General features: G+C 48.3%; 1 protein-coding gene across 1 annotated transcript in view; it reads left to right on the plus strand.

Annotated features, from left to right (window-relative positions):
- Positions 1-8,111: 8,111 nt before the first annotated feature.
- The window catches only part of KCNK10 (potassium two pore domain channel subfamily K member 10), an 85,372-nt gene continuing 72,096 nt past the window's right edge, over positions 8,112-21,387 (plus strand). Inside the window, exon 1 of the mRNA XM_006061469.4 lies at positions 8,112-8,441. Within this exon, the coding sequence (XP_006061531.2) occupies positions 8,217-8,441 (225 nt within the window). The 5' untranslated portion in view covers positions 8,112-8,216. The remainder of the gene's footprint in view (positions 8,442-21,387) is intronic.

Raw genomic sequence — 21,387 nt, forward strand, 5'->3', positions numbered from 1 at the left:
CCCTGCCTGCTGCCCGCGTGTTGCGGTCAGAGCTGCACTTTGCGTGGGTTGCCAGGCACAGTCCTGTTGCCGCGTGACAGGGGTACTTCCCAGGTGGCTGCATTTTTTTTAATCCTGGGGGTGCCATTTGGCCCAGGTGCTGTGGAAGGCTGCACTGGGGGCTAGGGGTCTGAGGCTGGATCCCTGCTTACCAGCTTGTGACAGGCTGGTCAGCGTCACCTCTCCTGGCCTCAGTTCCTCAGCTGTCCGTGGGGGATAGATCGTGACCCCTGCCCCGCACAGGTTTTGTGAAGGTGCAGTCAGTTCACGTGGGCATCAGATCTCTGTCTGCTCTCCCGTTAGATCTGAAAGCAAGGAGGCGTCTTATTCATTTATCCATCCCCAGTGCCAAGCGTGGGGCCCCGCAGACTCACGTGTTTGTCAACGACCTGTGAATGAGTTATGCAGTAAAGTGTATGGGGCAAGGGGAAGCCTGAATAAGACAAAATTACTAAGAACTTGTTCAAACGAGGAGATTCCCACATGTGCCCCCGCATCCTCCCACAGTTAGGTTAAAAAGACAGAATGAGCTACCGTTTGTGAGGAAACATTTTAGTATGAAGATTAACTGAAGGGACATTGTCTTCCAACATTTTCTGTCTCATCAAGTCTTGACGGCACTTTTGTTGCCAAATCCCTTTCTGTTGAAGTGGTGACGTATGATTGGCGATTACTTTATATGTTAAGTGTTAGTGGCTCAGTTGTGTCTGACTCTTTGTGGCCCCATGGACTGTAGCCCACCAGGCTCCTCTGTCTTTGGGATTCTCCAGGCCAGAATACCGGAGTGGGTTGCCAGTTCCTTCTCCAGGGCATCTTCCCGACCCAGGCATTGAACCCGGGTCTCCTGCATGGCAAGTGGAAGCTTTACCACCGAGCCACCAGGGAGGCATCCATTATTGACACATTTTAGATGAAAGTGCTTTTTCCAACTGGAATTTCTTTTAATTTTTTTTAACCTTCCAATTTTATTGAGCTATAATTGACATACAGAACGGTGTGGGTTTAAGGTACACAGCAAAATGATGTGACTTACATACATTATGAAGTGATTACCACAAGTTTAGTGAACATCCATCATCTCATGTAGATACAGCATTAAAGAAATAGAAAAAAAAAGTTTTTTTTTTTTTTTCCATATGATGAGAACTCTTAGGATTTATTCTTTTGTGTGCAATATAGGGCAGTGACTCATTTTTTAATATTAATTTTGTTTTAGAATTATGTAAACTGTTTACATGTTTCAAAGTGAAGTCTCTGAAGTTTGTTTTTTTTTTTTTTAGTTTTCCCTGGAATTTCCTTTTTTCCTAGCTTTCTATACATACACTCCAGAGGAGAAGTGACTTTGAGGTCAGGTTATTCTAATTTTAATCCTGGCTCTGCCACTGTCTAGCCACCTGACCTGGACTCTGTTCTTTAAGCTGTCTGGGTCTCAGTTCCTTTGTCTGTGAAATGGGCATGCCTGATGACCGTGAGACCCCATGCGGGCCTCCAGCTGGAGGCCATATTACTGAGCAAGGGCCAGGATGCTCTCTGACACATGCTGTGGGCCCGCCTCCCGTGGACCGCTTCCAGCCAGGGGTCAAGGCAGCAGGGACCCTAATGGAGATCTCTTCTCAGGATGCAGGACCCTGAGCATGGCTCACTTGGGCTCAAGAGCTCCTTGTCAGCCGTGCTGAGCCTTCCTTAGGCCTCAGGTGGTCCAGAACTCCCTTGCCCACCCTCCTTCCCACTCTGCCTCAGCGGGATCGGACTCACAGTGTGTGTGCTGGCCCTCCTCGCCTCCTGACTGTGTTTCCCTTAATGAAATCCACACCCCTTTAATCCCCATTTGGCATCTGCTTCTGGGAGGACCTGGGTTCACGAAGGGTGAGAGTACCACGTGGTGAGGACCAAATGGGATGATGTAAACAGAGTGTTCATCGGAGCGACGGGCGCAGAGCAAGCGCGCAGGAAGGGGCAGGGGCTCCTATCACCTGCGCCGCCACCACCGCCGTCACCCACATCTGGCCAGCTCTGCTGCTTTGGTGGCTCCGGGCACAGAGAGCTCCAGGGGCAGGTCCCAGCTCACAAGGCAACTTATAGCGAGAGCAGCGGTGGGTTCTGAGCAGAACAGATGGGTTAATTACAACACCCTTTGTGGGTGTGTGTGTATATATATGGTCCGGGGCTTCCCAGGTGGCACTAGTGGTAAGGAACCCGCCTGCCGATGCTGCAGACATAAGAGATGCGGGTTTGAGCCCTGGGTTGGGAAGATCCCCTGGAGGAGGGCACGGCAACCCACTCCACTACTCTTTCCTGGAGAATCCCAAGGACAGAGGAGCCTGGTGGGCTACAGTGCATGGGGTCACAAAGAGTCAGATACGACTGAAGTGACTTAGCACACACACATATGTAGTCCATATGCAAGGCTATGGTTTCTCCAGTGGTCATGTATGGATGTGAGAGTTGGACTGTAAAGAAAGCTGAGTGCCGAAGAATTGAAGCTTTTGAACTGTGGTGTTGGAGAAGACTCTTGAGAGTCCCTTGGACTGCAAGAAGGTCCAACCAGTCCATCCTAAAGGAGATCAGTCCTGGGTGTTCATTGGAAGGACTGATGCTTAAGCTGAAACTCCAATACTTTGACCACCTGATGTGAAGAGCTGACTCATTGGAAAAGACCCTGATGCTGGGAGAGATTGGGGGCAGAAGGAAGGGGACGACAGAGGATGAGATGGTTGGATGGCATCACTGACTCGATGGACATGAGTTTGAACAAATTCTGGGAGATGGTGGTGGACAAGAAAGTCTGGTGTGCTGCAATTCATGGGTTGGACACGCAGAGTTGGACATGACTGAGTGACTGAACAACAGCAACAGTCTTTCCAACTCAAGATCTTTAGCTTAATCATATCTGCAAAGTTCCTTTTGCTACATAAAGTAATGTATTCATTGCTCCCAGGGATGAGAACAGGGGCATCTTTGGGGGCTATTATTTTACTGACCACACAACAAGCAGGGGAGAAATAGAGGAGGTGCTTCAAGAAGTGATATTGTTACCACCCAAACGCTGGCTTTCTCTGCCCATCAGTGCTGAATAAAAATTACTGATACAGAATTTGGAAGAAATAGAAAGATGATTTTAGTCCTCAGTTGGCAGAGGGGGAAACACAGCAGGCTAGTGCCTCAAGAACTGTGACCCCCTCCTGGGGGAACTGAGACATGGTATATAGCCTGGGTCATGGTTTCAGGGAGAATGACAAGGCTCAAAGTCATGAAGGTCTTACCTTCTTCTTGTGTGTGTGCCAAGCTGCTTTAGTCGCGTCTGACTCTTTGCGACCCCATGGGCTGCAGCCACCAGGCTCCTCTGTCCACGATTCTCCAGGCAAGAACGATGGAGTGGGTTGCCATGCCCTCCTCCAGGGGATCCTCCAAACCAAGGGATCGAACTCACATCTTTTGTGGCTCCCGAATTGCAGGCAGATTCTTTACTGCTGAGCCACCAGGGAAGCCCCTTCTTCTTCTTGCTTTGTTTAAAAAATCATAGCTGGCGTCAGCTAATTGGGTTCGTTTGTCTCTGGTTTATTGTCCTGCGGCCTTTCTGAAACGCAAAAAACTACAAAGAGTGGTCTGCGAAGGGAGCACAGTGAAGGCACAGGATGAAATCAGCATGGAGTTAAATGGTGGTAGGCGCGGGATGTAGCTCAGCGCAAAGTTAGGTTAGCTTTGAGGAGAGCCAACTTAGTTATAGACTACAGATTAGGAACAAAGTAAAATCTAGGAGTGATGAGGCCTATTCTCTTTATATTCTTTGTCCTCAATAAAGGGAAAGAAAAGAAAGAAAATCTCATTTCTGAAAGCACAACTCATTCCTCTTTCTTCCTTTTCATTGCAACAGTATGGAACATCAGACTTACGGGCCAGGAGGTGGGTGAAAGTGGAAGCAAGGAGGTCACTGGTGAGGCGTTTGGGTTGGACCAAGCAGGGTGTGACAGTGGCCTGGGTGAGGCTGTGGCCACGGCGATGGTGAGAGGTGCCAGGCACTGAGATACAGTGAGGGGGACGAGTGAATGGGAGATGAGGGCAAAAAGGAAAGAAAGCGGCCCCGGACAAGGCTAGGCGTCTCTGTGGCAACAAGGGCAGGTACAAATCTGAGTGTAATGTCTTTAGGGAAGGTTGCCTGTGTGCTAATTTGCTTCAGTCATGTCGCACTCTTTGCGACCCCATGGACTGCAGCCCACCAGGCCCCCCTGTCCAAGGGATTTCCCAGGCAAGAATACTGGAGTGGGTTGCCATTTCCTATGCCAGGGGATCTTCCTGACCCAGGGATCAAAGCAGCTTCTCTAGCATATCCTGCCTTGGCAGGTGGCTTCTTTACCGTTGGGCCACCTGAGAAGCCCCTCATTTAAGACCAGTGTTGCCTTATTGATTTTCTATCTATATGGTCTGTATATCAGTGTAGGTTAGAGTACCCTACTATTAGAGTACTGTCAATTTCTCTTGTTACGTGCATTAATATTTGCTTTATATATTTAGATGCTCTTGTAGTGGGTACATGTATGTTCATGAGTGTAATATCCTCTTCTTGTATTGATTCGTTTATCATTATGTAATGCCCTTCCTTGCCTTTTCCTATGACTTTGTTTTAAAGTCTATTTTGTCTGGTATGGGTATTGTTACCTCTACGTTCTTGTTCTTACCATTAGCATGACATTTTTTTCTTTAATTCCCTCACTTTCAGTCTGTCTGTCTTTAGTTCTGCAGTAAGTCTCTTGTAAGCAGCTTATAAATAGATCTTGTTTTCTTATCCAGTCAGTCACCCTATATCTTTCAATTGGAGCATTTAGTTCACGGACATTTATAGTAACGATGTGTATGTACTCATTGCCATTTTATTGCTTTCTTTCTGGTTGTTTTGATAGTTCTTTCTTGTTCTTTTAGCTCCCTTGCTTGTTTGATGATTTTCTTTCCTGGCATGCTTGTGTTCTTTTCTCTCTTGTTTTTGTGTATTGTAAGTTTTGCCTTGTGGTTACCATGGGATTCTTATATGTTGACCTGCAACTGTGTCTATTAGTTTTAAACAGGTAGTCCTCTAAGTTCAAACACATCCAAAAAAATCTACATGTTTACTTCTCTTTCACACTTTTTTTTTGTTTTTGATGTAATATTTTGCATTTTCATGTTTATCCCTCTGCTGATTATTGTAGCTATACTTGATTTTCCAGCATTTTTTGTCCTTTAATCTTCATACTAGCTTACTTAAGTGGTTGATCCTCACACTTTATTATGTACTTTTCTTTACTAATGAGATTTTTTTCCCCTTTATCTATAGATACTTCTTGTTGTAGTCTTTTCTTTTCTGCTTAGAGAAGACCCTTTAACCTTCTTTTTAGGGTTGATTTAGTATTGATGAACTCTTTCAGTTTTTGCTTATCCGAGAAGTTCTTTGTCTCTCCTTCAATTCTAATTGATAATCTTGCTGGGCAGAGTGTTCTAGGTTGCAGGCTTTTCCCTTCCTGCACTTTGAATATGCCACAACACTCCCTTCTTTCCTACAAAGTTTCTGCAGAAAAATCAGCTGATAGCCTTCTGGGGGATCCCTTGTATATGACTGCTTTTTTTTTTCTTGCTGTCTTTAGAATTCTCTAAGTTTTGCTATTTTAATTATATCTTGGTGTCTGTCTGTTTGGGCTCATCTTGTTGGAGACCCTCTGTTCTTCCTGCAGTTGGATGTATGTTTCCTTCTTTAGATTTGGAAAGTTCTCAGTCAGAATTTCTTACAATGTGTTTTCAGCCCCCTTCTCCCTGTTTCTTCCCCTCCTGGGCCCTTTATAATGTGAACGTTGGTACACTTGACTTTATCCTAGGGATCTCTCACTCTGCTTTTGTTTTAGAGTGTGCTTTCCTTCCGGCGGTTCCGGGTGACTCCCGCTCTTCTGTCTTCCAGATCCCTCATGCGTTTCTCTGTGCCGCCCAGTCTGCTGCTAAGTCCTTCTCGCGTGTTTTTATTTCAGTTATTGTTTTCTTTGGTTCTAAGTGGTTCCTTTTCACATTTTGTCATTCCCTGTTAAAATTCTCACAGCGCTCATCTATTCTTTCCCCTAATTCAGTTAGTATTCTTATTACTCATGCTTTGAATTTTCCATTTGGTAAATCATTTATTTTGGTTTCAGTAATTATTTTTTCAGGGGTTTTTCTCTCCCTCTTCCAGCAGAGATAAGCTCCCCCTCTCACTTTCCTTATCTCTCTCTATCTTTATGAAATTAGGGAAGGTAGTTCTCTGTTGCTCCTTGTGTTGCAGCATTCCTGTTTGATCTGTGTCTGCCCAGTGGCTTGGGTGGAAGAGATGGATGTGATGAGAACACAAGTGACATCTTTCCTCGGGTTGTGCCTCCTACCAAGGCAGTAGCTGGGAGTGGAGACGGAGGGGCTGGGGCTGGAACAGGTGTGCCCTGGGGCTCCTGTGCCGAGTGCCCATCATCACTCTATGGTGGGCGGGGGGCAGGGTCAGCCTCCAGGTTCTTAAAGCAGAATCTCTGAGGGCTGAGCTTCCAAGCTAGCTCTGCTCGCTTCAAGTGTGCGCTCTCTCCCTCCTCGCACTGGCACCCTCACTCCGGGGGAGCCAGAGGGGCTGTCCCAGGCACTTGGTGAGGGGTGGGGTACAGCCTGTGGGGGTCCGGCTGCCGTCAGGGGTCTGGATGTGACCTGTGTCAGTGAGAGCAGTGGCTGCCTCTGCCCTGCTCAGGTGCTGCTTCATGTTTGAGCCGCCTCGGTGTCTCACAGCTGAGGTCCTTCTTGGTCATAGCAGCTCCCATCCCACCGCGGAGCTGTGACGTGAGACAGGCAGGCTGGAATGTTCCCCCGGCTCAGGCTGGCACACACACTGAAGTAGCTGTGGTAGACCAGTTGGCCAGCTGGTCCCTCTCCGCCCTGCTTTGGGAAGGAGCCAGCCCCAGTGCGCTCCTATTGAGTGCAGTCCCAGCTTCCCACGGCTTCCTGTTAGTCCCACCAGCCCTCCAGGGGAGCTCATTTTTTTTTGTAGAACTCCAGGGGTAGAGCCCCCACTATGGGGTTTGAACCACTCACTTCTCAGGGAGAGTCTTCTCCCAGTTTAATCTCTGTTCTCCTCTGAGTCCCCTCCCAGGGGCACAGCTCATAGGGAAAGTGAGTTCCATGTCCTCCTATTCCTCCATCTTGATCTGAGAGGCGCTGTGTTTGAGTTTGGACCTTTCTCCCGTATAGGAAGCTCACCCTTCTTTTGTGACCATAGACCTCAAGAAAAGAACTTTTAAACTTGCCAGATGCTCATATCTTCTATACACTTGGTATCACCTAGCCCTCAGTGCTTGGACAAATCTGCTGGGTATCCTTTTCCTACTTATTTCCTGTCCAGATTGAACAGTACACTTCTTTTTAAAATATGGTGGTTTGTTGTCTATCTTGAAAGTGAAAGTCGCTTAGTTGTGTCCGACTCTTTGCAACCCCATGGACTATACAGTCCATAGAATTCTCCAGGCCAGAATACTGGAGTGGGTAGCTGTTTTCTTCACCAGGGGATCCTCCCAATTCAGGGATCACACCCAGATCGCCCGCGTTGCAGGTGGATTCTTTACCAGCTGAGCCACAAGGGAAGCCCAAGAACACTGGAGAGGGTAGCCTATCCGTCTCCAGCAGATCTTCCTCATACAGGAATCGAACTGGGGTCTCCTGCATTGCAGGCAGATTCTTTACCAACTGAGCTATCAGGGAAGCCCTAGTCTATCTCACACATTGCTTAACAAGAAAACTGAGGCAGGAGCTGAATGATAAATAACAGAGACATGGCTTTCAGATTTGGACCCTTGTAGAGAAATATACACATTTCAGACTCAGTTATTATTATTATTGAAAACTGGAACCCCTGGTGCTCAGCTTTTATCATTCAAGCAGACACCTAGCAACTGGTTGAATTCCCTCACTGCGGGCTTGGGGAACCCATGTTGAGCCCTCCCATTTGACAGCCGGCTTGAAAGACGTCTGCGCGGTGACATGGTGTGGGGTGTGTGTTTATAAACGAACTCTCTTCTCCCTCTCGCCCGCCCCGTTTCCCAGTGGCCGTTCCTGCAGCAGCGCCCCCGGCGTGCCCGCCCAAGGCCGCCGCTAACGGGGCTCCGCCGGCGCCTCGCCTCGCCGTGTCCTCCCGAGCCGCGGTGGTAGCCAGGATGGAAGGCGCGGCCCAGGGGGGCCTGCAGACCGTCATGAAATGGAAGACAGTGGTTGCCATCTTCGTGGTCGTGGTGGTCTACCTCGTCACGGGTGGTCTCGTCTTCCGGGCGTTGGAGCAGCCCTTTGAGAGCAGCCAAAAGAACACTATAGCCTTGGAGAAGGCGGAATTCCTGCGGGATCATATCTGTGTGAGCCCCCAGGAGCTGGAGACGCTGATCCAGGTGAGCAGGGAGGGAGTCCGCCATCGCCTCGCCCGCGGGGGGAGAGGGCGGCCTGGACGTCTGTCTTTCTGGCTCACTGAGCCTTGCCTTTGGTCGAGATGCTTCTGGTGGTGAGGGGGGACCTCTCTGGGAGGTGACGTTTGAGTGGAGACCTGTGACAGGGTGCGGGAGAGGGGTGCCCCAGACCACACAGCAGCAGGCTGCATTCTGCATCACCTGCTCTGGGATGTGGTGCTCAGCGAGCAGGCTGAGGGCTTTGGATTGCCGAGTTCAAGGCCACTTATGTAGGCTGATTAACCATTACATCTGTGTGAGATGTCGGGTAAGAGGGTGGCCTGGAAGTCAGAGAAAGAATTTTAAGCAAGTAGGGGTGTCTTAACCTGTCCCAGGTGAGTGAGAATGGAGCAGAGAAAAGGCCACCAGAAGTGGGGTGGGGAGGCCGCGAGAGACTTGGAGAGGCTTTGGTAGCTTTGTGAGGATGAAGCAGTAAGGACGTCTATGACAGCGATGAGCAAGACGCTGTTTCGCAAATCCACTGTGTGTCAGGCACCGTGCTGGGGCCTCTCTGTACTTTGGATAGGAAGGAAAAAAATATTCAAAAAAGAAACGGAGGTGGAGAACTTTGGCCTCCTGCCTGCCAGGCAGAGGATGCAGAGGTGGGGTGGCGTTGGCAGGGGCGAAGTGAGGCTGGAAGGGAGTGTGGGGAACAAGGAGTCATCTAAGGCGGTATGGTGGGGGGGCGGGGGGAGAGAAACAGGAGGCTTGAGAAGCACCTCAGGCAGAGAGGACCGAGTCCCAGGAAGAGGACAGGGGGGCCGCTGAGAGCCCAGTTGGAGGGCTTCACCGCAGAGGTGACGGAGGGTGAAGCTTCTGAGCTGCGGTTTGGTTTCCAATCTGCACATCCTCCTGAACCATGAGGCGTGGTGGCTGGGGTTTGGTTTCTAACCTGCACACCCTCCTGAACCATGAGGCGTACTGGTGGAGGGTGGTGACCCAGAAGCAAGGGAGAGCCCCGTTTTTCTGGAGGTTCTCAAGTTTGGAAGGCAGAGGGGTGGAGGAGACAGCTTTCACGGTTCCTTTTGGCCCTGGTGTGACGCACATTAAGTTCTAATGGTAGGAGAATGCTGGAGTGTGTAGCCTATCCCTTCTCCAGCAGATCTTCCCAACCCAGGAATCGAACTGGGGTCTCCTGCATTGAAGACGGATTCTTTACCAACTGAGCTACCTGTGAACCCCAAGAGAAAAACGAATATCATATATCAGTGCACGTGGGCTTCCCAGGCAGCTCAGTGATAAAGAATCCACTTGCCAATGCAGGAGTTGCAAGAGACATAGGTTTGATCCCTGGGTCGGAAGGATCCCCCGGAGGAGGAAATGGCAACCCACGCCAGTATTCTTGCCTGGGAAATCCCATGGACAGAGGACTCTGGCTGGCTACAGTCCATGGGGTCACGAAGAGTCGGACACAACTTAGCGACTGAGCATGAGCAGCATTTTAATGCATGTATGTAGAATCTATTAATAGAAAAACTGTACAGATGAAGCTAGTTCCAGGTTATGAATAGAGATGCAGACACAGCAGTGAGGGGCTGGCGGTGGGGGAGGAAGAGGAGGGGGGGCAGAGTGGGAGGTTAGGATTGACATGTATGTACTACTATGTGTAAAATCAATGTGGGAAGCTGCTCTATAACACAGGGAGCTCAACTCGGGGCTCTGTGATGCCCTAGAGGGGTGGGGTGGGGGGCAGGTGGGCGTATATATGCATATAATGGAGGCTGACACACCACTGGAAAGCAAGTATGATCCAATAACACATTCCAATGGTTTCCACACATCAGCTTGCTGTAGGAGTCACAAGTCTGGGCTGGCTTCTTTATTTATCTGTTTTCAGCTCCACTGACAGGTAGGGGAATTCTGGGGCCACTTATGATCTGACCCCTTTATTGTCATTATATTCTTTTTTTTGTTAGCATATAATCTTTTAAATGTTTCTCTAATCTGACTTGGTGGTGGTGGTTTAGTCCCTAAGTTGTGTCTGACTCTTGCTAACCCACATCTCCTATATTGGTAGGCTGATTCTTTACCACTGAGCCACCTCAGACTTGATTCTTAAGTTTAATAGAAATACATTTTCCTTCTGGGACTGCATATGACTTCATACTATGTCCTACAATTTTTATTAAAAAAAATAAAACCTTACAATTAAAAAAGATAAAAAAAAAGAAGATAAGGGCAGTGTTTCCTACCACTCTTTCTTAGATGGACTTGTCTTTTTTTTTCTCCTTTCATGGGAACATACAAACAGTTTTGTGATGGTGAGAGTGTTGTGCTAATCTGTTTAGCACAGGTTTAAGGCTCAAATTGCTGTAAAGAGTGGAGGACGTAATTCTGGAGTAATTTTAAGTAAGGGATTATACATGTTGCATTGATGTCTAATGAGACCCTTTTTATTTAGTTGCCATACATGTAATAATCTAATAGGAGCCCTGGATTGAATCTGGACTCATGCCTGAATTTTCCTTCCTTAGACAGTGAGACATTGGGGAAAGGGATCATGTCTTATTATCTTTGCATCCACATGTAGCCTCTGCGTGGCTTTGCATCTAATTATTACCCAAGAGAGAGAGGCTTTTGGAATGAGATATCAAACGAAATCTCTAACAGTGGTGATGCCACGAGGTATCTGAGCTTAATCATGCATTCCTTTATTAACTCAGTAGTTCCCTATTGTCTGCTCTTTGGTTTTTTCCTTCATGAAAGAATTCAGAGGCTAGAATGAAGGACAGGATGACAGAGGAAGTTCTGGTGTTGCTGTTAAGACCCATCCTTTGACTTCAAAAGTTCCTCTGTGAAATGAGGGGTGTGTGTGTGTGCCCATGAGATCATTTTTATAACAATTTAAAAATCTACCCTTTGTTAGGTATCCATTGTGAGTTAGGCACCGTCTATCCATCAATTCATTTAATCTCTCCAATAACATTCTAAATTGGTACTACTATACCCATTTCACAGGTAAAGTAACTGATGCTAAAAGAGGTTGAATACCTTTCCAACCATCAATGTGGCAGAGCTGAGATTCAAAGTGAGGTTTACCTGACTCTTCCTTGCCTCACCCAATGAGTCTTTAGCCCTTTAAGTAGTTCTTGCTTGATCATTAGCTTCAGTTCAGTCGCTCAGTCATGTCCGACTCTTTGTGACCCCATGAATCGCAGCACACCAGGCCTCCCTGTCCATCACCAACTCCCGGAGTTCACTCAAACTCATGTCCATTGAGTTGGTGATGCCATCCAGCCATCTCATTCTCTGTCGTCCCCTTCTCCTCCTGCCCCCAATCCCTCCCAGCATCAGGGTCTTTTCCAATGAGTCAACTCTTCGCATGAGGTGGCCAAAGTATTGGAGTTTCGGCCTCAGTATCATTAGCTTAATTCTCTCTTAAACATTTGCTTCATGTTTAATGCTTTCCAGAATTTTAGCAGAGTCAAAAAGCGTTGGATTTCCTTGCTCTCTAACAGAAAACATTTCTTTTTCCACCCCCATTTATATGCATAGACTGTCAGTCCTGGATATGGGACGCTTTAAGATCTCCATCTACTGTGGTGTAAGTGTTTATACCTGTGTTTATCTACAGTTTTTGAAAGCTAAGTAGTTAAAATACTGAACCTATGTCAATTAAGAATCACATTATTGGGGCTTCCCTGGTAGCTCCATGGTAAAGAATCTGCCTGCCAATGCAGGGGACACAGGTTCAGTCCCTGATCCGGGAAGATCCCACATGCTGTGGAGCAACTAAGCCCGTGTCCCACAGCTGTTGAGCTGGTGCTCGGGAACCCGGGACCACGATTCCTGAGCCCTTGCAAGACAACTGCTGAAGCCCGTGCTCCGCTGCAAGAGAAGCCACTGTAATCAGAAGTCCCTGCAGCCCAGTTAGGAGCCCTGGCCCGCCGCAGCTAGAGAAAAGCCCGCACAGCCGTGGAGACCCAGCACAGCCAATAATAGTAACAATAAAGAGTCAAATTGTTATGCGCTGTCCTCAGGTCACTGCTTCCTTCATAGGCTGTAGGTGGCAACACCTTTGGACCAGGGAGCATCCTCTCACTTTAGAGCATCCTCTGGGCAGCGCTCTCTGGAGTGCTCATAAGAAGCACGCTGTTTAGGAGTGCTTTCAGGATGCTGGGAAATAGTATTATTGTATCTCAGGGATACTTTTATCTAATAGGTAAAAGGTTAGATTGATGGCATTTATCTGATGGTGCCGGGACTCTTGGCTGAATTGAGTGAACCACTCATAGAGCTAATTTGGAAGATGTACTGCTGCTGCTGCTGCTGCTAAGTCGCTTCAGTCGTGTCCGATTCTGTGCGACCCCATGGATGGCAGCCCACGAGGCTCCCCCGTCCCTGGGATTCTCCAGGCAAGAACACTGGAGTGGGTTGCCATTTCCTTCTCCAATGCATGAAAGTGAAAAGTGAAAGTGAAGTCGCTGAGTCTTGTCTGACTCTTAGCGACCCCATGGACTGCGGCTCACCAGGCTCTTCTGTCCATGGGATTTTCCAGGCAGGAGTGCTGGAGTGGGGTGCTATTGCCTTCTCCGAATTTGGAAGGTGTAATTCATATTATTAATAATAACAAACACAGAGTAGTTTGAACAGTTTGAGTGGTAGTCGCTCAGTCCTGTCTGACTCTATGTTCCCCCATGGACTGTAGCCCTTCAGGCCCCTATCTCCATGGGCTTCTCCAGGCAAGAATCCTGGAGTGAAGATGCCAGTCATTGGGATCTTCCCAACCCAGGGATCGTACCCAGGTCTCCTGCATTTCAGGCAGATTCTTTACTGTCTGAGCCACTGGAATAGCCTAACCCCCATGAGATGCCTGGATAGCTTAAAAGAGCTATAGCTGGGGAGGGGTTTTTTGGGGATACCGGGGGACTGCAGAGGAGACAGATGGGTCACCATCCCTGACCTCGATGCTGTTATGGAGTAGACTATCTGATTAATAGATTCATCTGTGCGTTCTTTACATTGCTACTGAACTTCCGTTATATCAGGTCACAGGCTAGATGCTGGGGATAGGAAACAGGAAAATAAAATGTGCCTCGAGCAAGTTACAAACCTCTCCATGATTCTGTTTCATTATCAATAAAGTGCGCCCCAAACCCCTCACCCTTAGGGCTTGAGAGGATTAAATTCTGTGATTCATGAGAAGGGCTTTGAACTGTGCTTGGCATGTGGTGAGTATTCCAAAAAAAAAAAAAAAAAAGGTAGATATTGCTGCTGCTGCTGTTTATAGTGTTATTCAAGGAGCTCAGAATTTTAAGCAGTGGTTCCTAATGGGGAGTAGGTTGCCTCTGGCGGGGAGGCGCATCTCTCAATGTCTGGAGACATTTTCTATGTCACCGCTGGAGAGATGGTGCAGGAGGTTAGTGGGGAGAGGCCAGGGATGCTGCTAAAGACCCAGCCCACTCATCACAAGGAATCATCCAGTCTCACATGGCAGGAGACTGAGCAACCGTGGAGGAAGAGGCGTGTCAGCCAGTAACTGGAGCTCACTGGAATGGAGGTATTTCCCCCCCAGTTTTATTGAGATATAGTTAACGTATATCCCTGTATAACTTTAAGGTGTGCAGCATAATGGTTTGAGTATTTATTGCAAAGCGACGACTGTAAAAAGTTGAGCTGGCCTGCATCATCTCATATAGGTCCACAGAGAGAAACTTTTTTCCTTGTGGCGAGACCTCTTAGATTTCCTATCTCATAGCTCTCATCTATACCACATTGCAGTGTTCACTGTAGCCATCAAACTGTACCTTCCCTTCTGAGGACTTACAACTGGAAATCTGTAGCTTTCCAGCACCTTCCCCCAACTCCCCTTCCCCCACCCCCATCTCTAATATTTTTCTCTATGAGTTTTTTTAAAAAAAATATTTCACACATAAGTGAAATCATGCAAACATTTGTCTTTTTCCATCTGATGTATTTAACTTAGCATAATGTCCTTAAGGTCCATCTGTGTTTGTGCAAAACGGCAGGATTTCCTCGTCTTTTGATAGTTGAATAATATTCCATGATATCTGCCTCTGTCTGTGTGGACTTCTGCATCCATTCGTCTGTCAGTGGCCACTTAGATTGTTTCCACGTCTCGTCGCTTGTAAACGATGCTAGGAGCGTGGGGGTGCAGACAGCTTTTCTGGTTTTTGTTTATGTTTCCTTTGGATGTATTCCCAGAAGCGGAATTGCTGGATCATATGGTAATTCTATTTTTGATTTCTGAGGAAGCTCATACTGTTTTCTGGGGCGGCTGTGCCAGTTTCCAAGCCCGAGAACGGTGCCCGAGATCCCCTCTTCTCCGCATTCCTGCCGGCATTGTCATCTCTTATGCTTTGGATGATGGCTGGCGTGGCGTTCCACGAAGCGTGTGGGCAGTGGGAGCCCGGGGAGGCCAGCAGAGGTCAGGAAGGACTTGGTGGTATTTGTCTCTTTTGGTCCCTATGGCGATCGTGTGAGGATTGTCTGTCGTGCCACTTCCAGAGGAGAACGCTGAGGCAGCCTGAGGTGCAGCTGCGCGCTCAGGTGAGCTGGAGGATCCCAGGTTTACTCCTGGTAGTCTGACCCGTGTGCCCTTCTCTCATACCCAGTGTGTTGGAGCAGAGACCTGGAATGTGGGAAGGATCCGTTCAGAACTTGCCCCGAGGCATCCCGCCAGCCTGGGGGCCCCTGGAGGGGGCTGCAGGTGGTCCACGTGCCTGGAGTGGGGAGGTGTGGGAGAGCTGATGGGGGACGGGGCTGGACCTGAGAGGTGGTCGGAGAGGCTAGCCAAGGAGTTCAGGCTTCCTGCTACAGGCAGTGGGGACTCGCTGAAAGATTCAAGAAAGTTGTGACGTGATGGACATTTTCTGTTGGAGAGGTAGCCATGATGTCGGGTTGGAGGAAGGAGAAGCTGGAGGAAGGAGGAGTCGTTTGGAAGAATACTGGGCCCTCACAGGTGGGCCGTGCAGAGATGGCAGTGGATGAGGCTGTATTTAAGGGAGTCTGACAAGGCTGACTTGAAAACGACTCATTTCTCATTCAGCAAAGGTCTAGAGGGCCTGCCCTGGGCCCGCATCCCTGCCTCTCCAAGCGGAGGCCACGCGGATCGCATGGTGCGGCAGGCAGCACCCACACTCGAGTCACTCTCCCGTGTTAAGGCTTTCTTTCCGCTCACGGGCTGTGTGACCTGGGTGAGAGATGGCATCACCGCAGCCCTAGCTTTTCTTTCTGTAGAATGAAGATGGTGAAGATAGAGTCCGCCTGTTAGGGAGCTCTGAGGATTAAACAGAAAAGCTCAGCCACTCTGAGCTACGGTGACTGCTACTATTTATTTCTTAGGGAAGACAGGAAAAAAAGAAGTTTAGAAAGCCCCTCAACCATGTGCATCTGGGGGTTTTCTGTTCAAGGAAAAGAGAAGCAAGCTCTTGAAACGCCCTGTGGGGCTTCAGATCCTAAATTTCCTAACTGACCAATGTCGATTTGCTTCGCCTGTTCACGTGTCAAGTCTGTGTAGCACAGACGACTCTGCTGAGTGCTGGGCTGGGCTGCTGAGTCCATTTGCTGAGTCGCTGTGGCCGGAGCCCAGGGAAGCCGCCTAGCAGCTTTGTGTGTCCTCTCAGGGACTTACCCCACCCCCAAGATCATCACTTTTACCAGCAACTTTGGTGGGGTCGCTTGGCCTCAGGTGATTCAGTAGACACCAAGCTGGCTTTGTGGCCTTGGTTCCCCCTGACTGTTCCCCTGTAGGGCTTGGGACACGCGTGGGAGAACCTCAGGGATGGGAGACGGAGGCAGCCCCGGGGAGCGGGTCACCGGGACAGTGGGCTGACCGGTGACCACAAAGTCACTGGTCCTGAGTGAGAGCTGCGGTCCTCCGGGCCTGACGGCTGTTCATCCCTCAGGGAGAAACGTCCACCTTCTCGTTTGTTCCCCGGGGCAAGGCCGTTAACCCAAGCTGGGCCTCAGCAGCTCAGTCTGCAGAGCACACACAAGACCCGTCCATCTGTGGACTCTTGCCCCTGAGACCCGGTGAGAGAGTCTGCAGACGACAGCATCGGGAGGTTTCCTGCGGAGCTGTGGTCACCACAAAAAATAGCTACTATTTATTGGTGGTTTCCCTTCCTCTAGGCTTGTTCTAACTACTTTAATCCTTAAACCCTTGCAACAGACCTTCAGGTAGGATCTATCATCATCATTCAATTTCCTGGATGAGCAACAAAATTCTGAGAAGTTAAGCAACTTGCCCAAGGCCACCCAGCAAATAAGTGGTTAAACTGGGATTTGAGCCTTGGAATGCCGGACTCCAGAGACCAGACATCTAACCACTGTGCTAGACTGCTCACTTGTGTCAACGGTCTGCATCCTCCATACTGTGTCTGCGCTTTTTCTTAAACCTTTTGCCGCAAGGAAAAGACTGGAGGGAGAAGGAGACGTTTTTAGCTGACGTGGTACTGCGGTCCAGTTGCTGAGTCATGTTGACTCTTTGCAGCCCCATGAACCACAGCACTGTCCTGCGCTGCCTCCCAGAGTTTGCTCAGATTCTTGTCTATCAAGTTGGTGATGCCATCCAACCGTCTCATCCTCTATTGTCCCTTTCTCCTCCTGCCCTCAATCTTTCCCAGCATCAGGGTCTTTTCCAATGAGTCAGCTCTTCTCATCAGGTGGCCAAAGTATTGGAGCTTCAGCATCAGCATCAGTCCTTCCAATGAACACCCAGGACTGATTTCCTTTAGGAGGGACTGGTTGGATCTCCTTGCAAGTCCAAGGGACTCTCAAGAGTCTTCTCCAACACCACAGTTCAAAAGCCTCAGTTTTTCAGCACTCAGCCTTCTTTATGGTCCAACTCTCACCTCTGTACACGACTATTGGAAAAACTATAGCTTTGACTATATGGGCCTTTGTTGGCAAAATGACGTCTTTGCTTTTTAAAACACTGTCTGGGTTTGTCCTGACTTTCCTTTCAAGCAGCAAGCATTTTTTAATTTCATGACTGTGGTCACTGTCTACAATGGCTCTGGAGCCCAAGAAAAGAATATCTGTCACTGGCTTCCACTTTTGCCCTTTTATTTGCCATGAGGTGATGGGACCAGTTGCCATGATCTTAGTTTTTTGAATCTTGAGTTTCAGGCCAGCTTGTTCACTCTCCTCTTTCACCCTCATCAAGAGACTCTTCATTCCTCTTCTGCCATTAGAGTGGTATCATCTGTATGTTTGAGGTTGCTGATATTTCTCCTGGCAATCTTGATTCCAGCTTGTGCTTCATCCAACCCAGCAGTTCGAATGATGTGCTCTGTGTAGAAGTTAAATAAGGAGGGTAATATACAGCCTTCTCCTACACCTTTCTCAGGTTTGAAGCAGTCAGTCACAGGACTGTAGCACTCCACATGTGGCCTGTTGTGTGTTCAAAGAAGGAGGTATCAAGGAAGGAAAAGACCTTGAGCCCCTTACCCATTAAACCTAGAACTACTTTTCCTATTACAGGGCTGGGGCCGCCCCTCCTCATTTGGAGTATTGGGAGGAGGGGGTGAGGTAACCCACATAGGTGCTCAGCAGAGCTCCCAGCACAGAGTTGGCATTTAGGAAACAGTATTTCCTCCCCCCCGTTCCAGCTGTCGTCTCCAAGACCAAGTGCAGGGAACGGAACTGCGGATGATAAGCGCACCTGGATGGCTTGCCTTGCTTTGGCAGGTGAATAAGACACATCGAGCAGGTCTTTGAAGTCGTCGTTCCCACCAGCTCGGTTGGAGAATCACTTCACTGCAGGAGCATCTTACCCTCTGTGCTCTCACACACCACCAGTGCTTACTTCCCTGCCTCCAGCAGAGTTGTTTTGGAAGCTTCCCCTTGTGACTTGTCGGGAAGAAAGCAGTGGAATATTCATCCTCTGGAGCCATCAAGGCACAGAATTGTGGGCCGACTTCCCTGCCCAACAGGGGAGGGAGCTCCGGCCTGCATGGGTGAGGGTCTGCAGTGGTCACTTTTCAGGCCATGAATTCATAGACATTTGAAGACTTCGAGTGTCTTCAGTGTATCTGATGTGGTCACGGGGCTGTGGTTTCTCCTGGAAATGGCCCTGCTGAAGGGAGCGGTGTTTCACGGGAGCGGGTTTAGTGTTGGATGACTCAGAAAGTAAAGAATCTGCCTGCAGTGCAAGAGACCTGGGTTCGATCCCTGGGTCGGGAAGATCTCCTGGAGAAGGGAATGACAACCCATTCCAGAATTCTTGCCTGGAGAATCCCAGGGACAGAGGAGCCTGGCGGGCTACAGTCTATGGGTCACAAAGAGTCAGACATGACTGAGGGGCTAACTGAGGTGCTCACAGGGAGGACTTAGGACTTTCCTGGTCGTGGCACAAGCAAGAAAGATCCCTCTCTCTCTGGAGAGCATCCTGACGGCAACTTGTGTGAATCCCACCCCCAGTGGGCGGGTTACCTCACTGTCCAGAAGGCTGGCTTCTGTCCCCAGCACACTTCAGTCCCCGTCTTGTCGAGTTGCTTCACCCACAGAACCCTCAGGGCCTTCTCTGCATGCTGGTTCTTTGTCTGAAGAAAGACTGCAGCTTCCCACGGCCTGCCGTGGGCTGGCTCTGGAATTCCCGGGAAGTGGGAACCTCGGGGGTGGGGTCCCTCCTCGTCCTGCTGGGGGTCCCCCTCCTGGACTGGTTCAGTGCCTTTTTCTGTTGGTGAGCAGGATCCTTGCCACTGGGTTTCACTTTGTGGTCGCGGAGGGTTTTTTATTCTTTGGTAATAAATGCCTAGAGCCTTGGCTTGTTTCCTCAGTGCTGAGACCTCAGGCTCGTTTTGGTGGCTACTGTTTGACACTATTGGTGGGGCCCTGACTGTGCGCAGGCTCGGGGCCAGGCTGTTCCTAACCTCGTATTTTCACTCCTCATTATCCCGAGGGGTAGCTACTGTTACCGCCCACATTTACTGATGCTACAGGCCCTGGGTAAGTCCTCTCAACCAGCTAGTGGCAAAAGTGGGTATGGAATCCAGATTTTCTGACTCCAGAGCCCAGGCTTTCTCTCTCTCTTTTAATTTTATTTATTTTTTTAATTGGCGGAAACTTGCTTTACAATGTTGTTTTGGATTCTGCTGTACAACAATGAGAAGCAGTCATCACTGTATACACACACACATCTCTCTTCCCTCCTGAGCCTCCCGTCATCCTGCCCCTCTGGGTTGTTGCTGAGCAGCAGGCTGGGCTCCCTGGCTTATTTAGCAACCCCCCACTAACTGGTTTACACATGGTAGTGTATGGATGTCGATGCTACTGTCTCAGTTTCTCCCACCCTCACCTTCCCCAACAACTGTGTCTCCAGATCCATTCTCTGCTAGGTTCATCAGCACCATTTTTCTAGGTTCCATATACATGTGCTAATATATAATGCTTGTTTTTCTCTTACTGACTCACTTCACTCTGTATAAGAGGCTCTAGGTTCATCCACCTCCCTACAACTGACTCAAATTTGTTCCTTTTAATGGCTGAGTAATAATATTCCATTTGTATAAATGCACTACAACCTCTTTATCCATTCATCTGTTGATGGACATCTAGGTTGCTGCCATATCCTGGCTGTTGTAAATATTGTTGCAGTGAACATTCAGTTCAGTTCAGTCGCTCAGTCGTGTCCAACTCTTTGTGACCCCATGGACTGCATGCAGCATGCCAGGCCTCCCTGTCCATCATGAACTCCTGAAGTTTACTCAAACTCATGTCCATCGAGTTGGTGATGCCATCCAGCCATCTCATCCTCTGTCATGCCCCTTCTCCTCCTGCCTTCAATCTTTCCCAGCATCAGGGTTTTTTCCAGTGAGTCAGTTCTTTGCATTAGGTGGCCAAAGTATTGGAGTTTCAGCTTCAGCATCAGTCCTTCCAATGAACACCCAAGACTGATTTCCTTTAGGATTGACTGGTTGGATATCCTTGCAGTCCAAGGGACTCTCAAGAGTCTTCTCCAATACCACAGTTCAAAAGCATCAAATCTTGGGTGCTCAGCTTTCTTTATAGTCCAACTCTCACATCCATACATGACTACTGGAAAAACCGTAGCTTTTACTAGACAGACCTTTGTTGGCAAAATAATGTCTCTGCTTTTTAATATGCTGTCTGTGTTGGTCATAGTTTTTCTTCCAAGGAGTAAGCATCTTTTAATTTCATGGCTGCAGTCACCATCTGCAGTGATTTTGGAGCCCAAGAAAATAAAGTCTCTTACTGTTTCCACTGTTTCCCCATCTATTTGCCATGAAGTGATGGGACCACTAATTTTCTGAATGTTGAGTTTTAAGCCAGCTTTTAAACTCTCCTCTTTCTCTTTCATCAAGAGGCTCTTTAGTTCTTCTTCGCTTTCTGCCCTAAAGGTGGTGTCATCTGTATATCTGAGGTTATTGGTATTTCTCCTGGCAATCTTGATTCCAGCTCATGCTTGGGGTACATGTATCTTTTAGAATTGTGGTTTTCTTACATTATATACTCAGTAATGGAATTGCTGGGTCATATGGTTGATTTATTCCTAGTTTTTTAAAAAGTAATCTCCATGCTGTTCTCCAGAGTGGCTGCATCAGTTTACATTCCTACCCGCAGTGCAGAAGGTTCCCTTTTCTCCATGTCCTCTCCAGCATTTATTGTTTGTTGACTTTTTGAAGATGGCCATTCTGACTAGTGTGAGGTGATACCTGACTGTAGTTCTGATTTGCATTTTTCTAATGGTGAGTGATGTTGAGCATATTTTCATGGGTTTATTGGCCATCTATATGTCTTCTTTGAAGAAGTGCCTGCTTAGGTCTTCTGCCCATTTTTTGATTGGGTTGTTTGTTTTTCTGATATTGAGCTATGGGAGCTGCTTATATATTGTGTAGATTAACCGTTTGTCAGTTGCTTCATTTGCAATTATTTTCTTCCATTCTAGGGGTTGTCTTTTTATCTT

The sequence above is a fragment of the Bubalus bubalis genome, chromosome 11, assembly GCF_019923935.1.
Source record: "Bubalus bubalis isolate 160015118507 breed Murrah chromosome 11, NDDB_SH_1, whole genome shotgun sequence".
NCBI lineage: Eukaryota > Metazoa > Chordata > Mammalia > Artiodactyla > Bovidae > Bubalus > Bubalus bubalis.